General features: G+C 37.3%; 1 protein-coding gene across 1 annotated transcript; it reads right to left on the bottom strand.

The window, feature by feature from the left end:
- Positions 1-367: 367 nt before the first annotated feature.
- Positions 368-7355, bottom strand: LOC103510729 (leukocyte receptor cluster member 1). Its single transcript, XM_008475415.3, has 4 exons — positions 7338-7355; positions 5951-6730; positions 5378-5542; positions 368-1112 (listed from the first exon to the last, which is right to left on the bottom strand). The coding sequence occupies exons 1-3, from the start codon at positions 7353-7355 to the stop codon at positions 5396-5398; spliced, it is 945 nt and encodes a 314-aa protein (XP_008473637.1). The 3' UTR covers positions 368-1112; positions 5378-5395.
- Between the last annotated feature and the right edge of the window lie 356 nt (positions 7356-7711).

The raw sequence follows: 7711 nt of genomic DNA, 5'->3' as shown, positions 1-7711 counted from the left end.
TATAGTAAATTAAAACTCATATAAATGGATATATCTAATGAAGTTTCCCTCTCTTTCGATTGTATTTTATCACTCTGTGCGCACAGAGGCAGCATACCTACAGTGTTGCGACACAAGCCACATGTACATATTTTCAATGGTTATCTGAAAGAGGACCTCTGAGTGAAATTTTGCTATTTGTTTGATTTGAAATAATTAAGGGAAAGTTACTAATACAAATTATTCACAAGGTCATTTCGAAATTGAATGGAAATTTACAAAGTTACGGAGTCCTCCATCATTATATTTGTTTGAGTAAAAATTTTTGGGGGCGGGGGGGGAGATTTAAAAAAAAAAAAAAAAAAAAATTTTTTTTTTATTAAAAAAAAAAAAAAAAAAAAAAAAAAATCCAAGAATAAGAGTCTTTCTCTCATCTTCATACATGGGTTTCTGTGGGTAAACATCATGGAATACCTATGCTTTGGGAGCCACGGTGTTGAAGTTGAAAATTCATATCTCCTTGGCAGAAGTACAACAGAGACCGATAATAAAATACGACTATAGGTACATGGGTCATTTAATATTTGTCCAATTTGGTCATTTACTATTTGTGTAAAACACTTTGGTACAGAATTTTCAAACAGAAATTTGAAAACCGCACAGCAAAAGAAAACTGAGACAGTCCCTGGATAAAATCAGCACTTTTCTTTTATGAAACCAAGAAAACATCGAATGGTTATTTTTTAAATGTTTACATTTTCTATAAAATAAAATGCCTCGTATTCTGTGAGGTAAATATTGAGGCAAGTGTTATTATTTCTCAACACTGCATACCTACCAATGATGTATAAAATATTATTTTCCTCATGTATGACTTACTTTCTGATTTTCAATATTATTCAAAGAATCTAGTGGGGTGGGTGAGTAGGTACATAACTATACTCGCGAATTATTGTAAATATTTCCCTCATTAGTATAAATGCCAAATGTCTGAAGTACTATAAATATGTACATATCTGTACACATAATAAAATTGTAAAAGAGTTTAAATAGTAGAGTTCGGTTATTTTCATGGTTAGCATTCATTATTCGTTCAAACTTCATTTTGTTTAGCTAATGTTGTTCTGTATATTCGGCTGGGGAACCAAGGTCAAGGACCGTATCACATGGAGGCGCATTGTTGAGGAGGCCAAGGCCCACCCCGGGCTGTAGCGCCTATTGGTTGATTGATTTAGTTATTATTTGTAGTATTTATTAGTTTGGTAATTTATTATTTACTTTAAAATCCGTTTTGTTGAGAATTTTCATCCTGCTAATTTCATAAGTTGCGGATGAATGACCAGGCTGGTCACTTATTGGCAATTTACTTGCGCATGCAAGCGTGCTTATGCAACTTATGTCTGACCGCTGCCTAAAATAACACTTTTTACAAATGCCATGTCAATGTTCTGTGTTTTCCATCGTCCATGACATAATTATATAGGAGTTGGACCATAATATAAGCCTTGGTACCTGCATATTATGAGTCATTAAAAAAAAAATCTAATAATTGCTAGTCACGTGTCTGATAACTGATAATAAAGGTCATGAGAACACATAATTTTAAGTTGGTTAATGGGGCTAATGTGTACCTATAGGTATATCTGAAAACTCGATTTTTATTTTATTACCTTCTCTTATTAAGCGAAATGAGATCTTTCAATCTTTAGAAATTGTGAACATTAATTATCATTATCAATGTGGTTACAAGCTTTGGATTGTGTGAAATATTTGCAATTTCCAAGTTGAAAAATTTACCCTAAAATTTCAAGAAAATGATCAATCCCAAAAATCCCGGGGTTGGAAAATCACAATCCCAATCCCAAAATGAAAATCCAGTCCCGGGATTGGATTCCCTCATTGCACTCCTCTTTTCTCTAATCTCACTTCTGCTACATTGCATTAGCAGCATGCAACAATGCTTTAAATCATTGCTTCTTTTTTTATGGGTTAAATAAGGTTCATACTTACGGCAAGTTCTATTCTCCTCTGTCTCTCTTTTTCTTCTTCTGCAGCTTTTGCTTCATCTTTCCTCACCCGGGCAATATTTGCTTTGGTTCGTACATGCCAACTGAAATAGTGAAAATTCATTACCTACCTACCTTATAATAAAATATTAGATTATTAACCTACCTTGGTGATAGAGTACCTAGTCTAGATGCTTGCCTCATAAACAGGAAGGTATGGGTTCAATCCTGGCAAAGGTATGGAATTTTATCCTCAATACAATTTGAGAATTTGACCACAATAATAGTAGTGGCCTACTTCTGGAGTAAAGGGACTATAAGCACTAAGTAAACATCACTATGATATGCATCATTAATACATTTTACCTACATCCTGGCCACCAAAAAAACCCCATGGTGTGGGGGACCTTAAACATAATTATAGGGGTTCCTAAATATAGTACACCCAATACAGGGCCTTTTTTTTATTCTTCCTTCTCGAACGGATTGTGAATTTTTCGTTTTTTACATACTCAAACCAAGCCTTTCTCATTACTAAAATATAACTTTGCTATACTTTAGTTGGTAATAGAAATTAATACATTTTAGATAAATCCTGGCCACCACCAAAACCCCATGGTATGGGGGACCTTAAACGGGTTCCTAAATATACCTAGTAATACAGGTCCTTTTTTTTTTTTTCTCTCTCTTCCTTCTCAATTTGGATTTGGTGATTCTCAAAACAGATTTGGTGATAAATTGTGAATTTTTTGTTTTTTAGTCTGTCCTTCCTGAAGGAAAGTCTCCTCTTGTCCTTGTTTCCGGTTGAAGAAATGATATTGTTCGTAACATGTGTTATTTTTTGGAACTAATTGACCCTCAAGGTGGTCCCAAATACCTGCCACTGTTTGGTTTCGCTCTTCTATATTGTCAATAAGGTCATTTACCTCTGCATTAAAGGCTAGTCTTAACAATGCCACTTTTTGTTTTCTGTTTAGCTAATGTTGTGCTGTATCGAGAGTTATATTTCGTTCAATCTTTATCCTGCTTTCTGTTTAGCTAATGTTGCCATTATTAGTAGGTACAGATCTCCTTATTACCTAGCTACTTGCGAGCTTTTGAAAATTTTCCGTGAGTTGTTGTTGTTGTTGTTGTTGGTGTTGTTGTTGTTGTTGTTGTTGTTGTTGGTGTAATTGTTGTTGGTGAAATATCTTTTTGATACCTAACTAAGCCTTTAGTAGTCATTAAAAAAGCGGTCGAAATACTGTTAACTGTAAAAATACAGGAAAATACCGCTAACCGTTGTTTCGATGTTCATAAAAATTACTAATTGGGGGGTTTTAGGTATGGTTTTGGGGGGGGTCAACTCTCATAACTTTTTCGATATCTCTAACCGTTTTGTGAAAACCGCCAAAAAGCGGTTGATTCCGCCTATGGGCGGCGCCCAGTGCAACTTTGGCCGATTTTCTCGTGATTAAAGAAAATCAGTACCTATGTACCTACCTAATTTGTTTAATATTCAGTTTATTATTATTCTTGATTTGAAATGGAGAAGAACTTGGGCTGAAAGTTAACGAAAAGAAATTGTGAGAAGTTGATTAAGGTGTCTCCGGAAAGGTCTCGTCGAGGAGAAGTGCCTTTTCTTGGTTTCATCTTCTTAGCACTAAAGGGAGAAACGCTAGGGAGGAAAAAGTGACTTTTAGGGGGAAAAATTCAAAATTATCGCTCGAGTTGTTTAATAAGGAAGTTTTGTGCTCTTATTCAGTAAATGTCGGAGTGTCCGAGCGGTAAGGAGTGTGAGTATTCTCTGCCGTACTGCTGAGCGGGTTGGTTAGGGGTTCGAATCTCAGTGAGATCATTCTTTTTGTACATAATTTTATCATTTAAAAGTATTTTATGGATAGTTGGATGGCCATAGTTACTTTTTTCATAATTTTATTGTTGAAAAAAAAAAAAAAAAAAAAAAAAAAAAGGTTTTTATGATGGGACCTCCCCCCTTTTTTTTTTTTTAAAAAAAAAAAAAAAAAAAAAAAAAAAAATGATTTTCATGTAGGTACCTACCCACGTTATCTTCAGTAGGCAGTTGTAGAATACTCTTGATGTTAATTTTTTTAACACGAAGTGTTTTTTGGGGGGATTAGCTAAACAGAAAGCAGGATAAAGATTGAACGAAATATAACTCTCGATACAGCACAACATTAGCTAACAGAATAAAGATTGAACGAAATATAACTCTCGATACAACTTAACATCAAGCGTGCCGGGAGGCGCGCGAACGTCAAGTCACGTAGTTCGAAGCGCCGCCCGGCCTATAGTAACACAAAACAGAATTTCATCGTTTTTCGGCATTTTCAGCTCAACTTTTCTCCCACTTCCCTTTAACTTTAAGCAAGCTAACAGAATAAAGATTGAACGAAAAATAACTCTCGATACAGCACAACATCAGCCAAACAGAATAAAGATTGAACGAAATATAACTCTCGATACAGCACAACATTAGCTAAACAGAAAGGCGCGCGAACGTCAAGTCACGTAGTTCGAAGCGCCGCCCGGCCTATAGTAACACAAAACAGAATTTCATCGTTTTTCGGCATTTTCAGCTCAACTTTTCTCCCACTTCCCTTTAACTTTAAGCAAGCTAACAGAATAAAGATTGAACGAAAAATAACTCTCGATACAGCACAACATCAGCCAAACAGAATAAAGATTGAACGAAATATAACTCTCGATACAACTTAACATCAAGCGTGCCGGGAGGCGCGCGAACGTCAAGTCACGTAGTTCGAAGCGCCGCCCGGCCTATAGTAACACAAAACAGAATTTCATCGTTTTTCGGCATTTTCAGCTCAACTTTTCTCCCACTTCCCTTTAACTTTAAGCAAGCTAACAGAATAAAGATTGAACGAAAAATAACTCTCGATACAGCACAACATCAGCCAAACAGAATAAAGATTGAACGAAATATAACTCTCGATACAACTTAACATCAAGCGTGCCGGGAGGCGCGCGAACGTCAAGTCACGTAGTTCGAAGCGCCGCCCGGCCTATAGTAACACAAAACAGAATTTCATCGTTTTTCGGCATTTTCAGCTCAACTTTTCTCCCACTTCCCTTTAACTTTAAGCAAGCTAACAGAATAAAGATTGAACGAAAAATAACTCTCGATACAGCACAACATCAGCCAAACAGAATAAAGATTGAACGAAATATAACTCTCGATACAACTTAACATCAAGCGTGCCGGGAGGCGCGCGAACGTCTTGCTTAAAGTTAAAGGGAAGTGGGAGAAAAGTTGAGCTGAAAATGCCGAAAAACGATGAAATTCTGTTTCGTGTTACTATAGGCCGGGCGGCACTTCGAACTACGTGACTTGACGTTCGCGCGCCTCCCGGCACGCTTGATGTTAAGTTGTATCGAGAGTTATATTTCGTTCAATCTTTATTTTGTTTAGCCAATGTTGGGTTGTATTGAGAGTTATATTTCTGTTTCTTTCTCCCATTTTCTCTCAATTCATCCACCTTCGTCCCATCAGGAATACTTTCCCCTCTCAATTTAGCCAACACTTTTTCCGCTCTCACTTTCTCTCAAATAAAATTTGCTTAAAGTTAAAGGGAAGTGGGAGAAAAGTTGAGCTGAAAATGCCGAAAAACGATGAAATTCTGTTTCGTGTTACTATAGGCCGGGCGGCACTTCGAACTACGTGACTTGACGTTCGCGCGCCTCCCGGCACGCTTGATGTTAAGTTGTATCGAGAGTTATATTTCGTTCAATCTTTATTTTGTTTAGCCAATGTTGGGTTGTATTGAGAGTTATATTTCTGTTTCTTTCTCCCATTTTCTCTCAATTCATCCACCTTCGTCCCATCAGGAATACTTTCCCCTCTCAATTTAGCCAACACTTTTTCCGCTCTCACTTTCTCCTCTGCTTCTCTTTTTAGCCTCTCTTGTCTTAAGATTTCTATTTTCTTACTTCTATCACTGTCTCACTTTCTCCTCTGCTTCTCTTTTTAGCCTCTCTTGTCTTAAGATTTCTATTTTCTTACTTCTATCACTGTCTTCAGATTCAGATTCAGATTCTTCACTAATTTTAGCGCGTTTTCTTTTCTTAGATTTTCTTGGTTTGGTTCTGTATTCTAAGGTTTCTATTTTCTCATTTCTATCACTGTCTTCAGATTCTCCACTACTTTTAGCGTGTTTCCTCTTTTTAAAATTTCTTGGTTTTGTTCTGTATTCTCTGTGTTTGTGTTTCCTCTTTCTTCTATTGTGATTGTAATTGGAAGAATTTAATGAGTCACTTTCTTTCCTCTTTTTATGTTTTGATCTTCCATCATCTTCATGACTCCTTTGGTTTTCATAACGACTAGTTGACTTTGCTTTGCATGGTTTCTGCACTCCCACAACTCTCTGAATAACGTTTAGAGGATCATAACGTACTTTATCATTTTTCTGACATTCTCTCTCATCTGAATTGTTTGCATCTCCATCTCGTAGTCGTTTTGTTTGGTACCAGGCCGTCACTTTTGTGTCTTGACCCAAGTAGGTCAAATAGCCGATTGACTTTTCGTATTTCTCTCGCACCTCCTTCTCCTCTTTCTCGTGCTCTTCATTTGTTTTCTTATACCCATCCCTGCCTTCTTGAATGTCACGAAATAAGTTGATATGTTCTTGGACCTTATCGGAATCTTTTTTACCAGACGAGGAGCTACTGGTTTTGTAAAACTTTTCTTTTGCTTTCTCACGCAAGTGTGTGGTTCTTGCTTCACTTTCCTGGAAAATGAAAAGGAGATATGATCGTGTAAATGAATAGGAAATGGGCCCAAAATATTGACTCCCAAAGGAATCCCATTCGACAGAATTGATAGTCATTTCTTCATGTCATCTTATCCACCTCTAATATGCCAGCCGTCTTGGGCTAGCGTTTAAAAATCGGTAAGCCGGAAATATGTGACTTGGAAACGTAATAATTTTCATCATCTTCTGCTGCTGCTTCTTCTGTGACGTTGACCGCTCTACAGGCAAAACTACTTAACTGATTTTGATGGTTGATAGCTCATTTTTATCTTGTGAGTGGTAGATGTGCCTTTTCATAGTTTCATGAACCCCAAAGGAGCCCCTTGACCTTGAAGAGCGAAAAGGCCGATTTTTTTTTTTACGTTGTCGATTCTACTAATCTGTTGGAGTTTTCAAAAAATGACCCTCAAAGGGCCCATTAGGCCTTATAAAATTTTGATAAAAGACCGATTTTCTTCTTAAATGATGTCAGGTTTTAAATGATTAAGCAGGGATAATTTAAAAAATTAGTTAGGACTTGGGACCAGTGCTACATGTAGGGAGAGTAAGTTCACAACCTTAAACACACACATTCCACACATGCATGCACACACACGGTCATGCTATGTGCTCCCTATTGCTTTTGTACTTTTTAGTCCGTCCTTCCTTTATTATTACAATAGTAATAACAAGCTGGGTTACACAGGGAACAAGGTTTGAGGCCAGCAAAACTTTTCCTACGTTTAATATTTTCCTCTCGCTTTTAGTTTTCAGTTTTAATTTCTTCAAGAATCAGGGACGATATTAGTTTTCAGGGGCGAAGCCAAGGGAGCGCGAAGCGCGACCACATGCACAACCCCGCGAAGCCCCAACGCAACTCCGCGTAGCGAACACGCGAAGCCCCCGGGGGGTGGAGGGGGGCGAAGCCCCCCTCCCGAGCACGAAGTGCGAGTTACTGATAATAAAAGGTATAGTGGA

The sequence above is a fragment of the Diaphorina citri genome, unplaced genomic scaffold (genome assembly GCF_000475195.1).
Source record: "Diaphorina citri unplaced genomic scaffold, Diaci psyllid genome assembly version 1.1 scaffold637, whole genome shotgun sequence".
In the NCBI taxonomy this organism is placed as follows: Eukaryota; Metazoa; Arthropoda; class Insecta; order Hemiptera; family Psyllidae; genus Diaphorina; species Diaphorina citri.
Note: the sequence above shows the minus strand (reverse complement) of the source record. Positions and strands in the feature narration are given on the sequence as shown.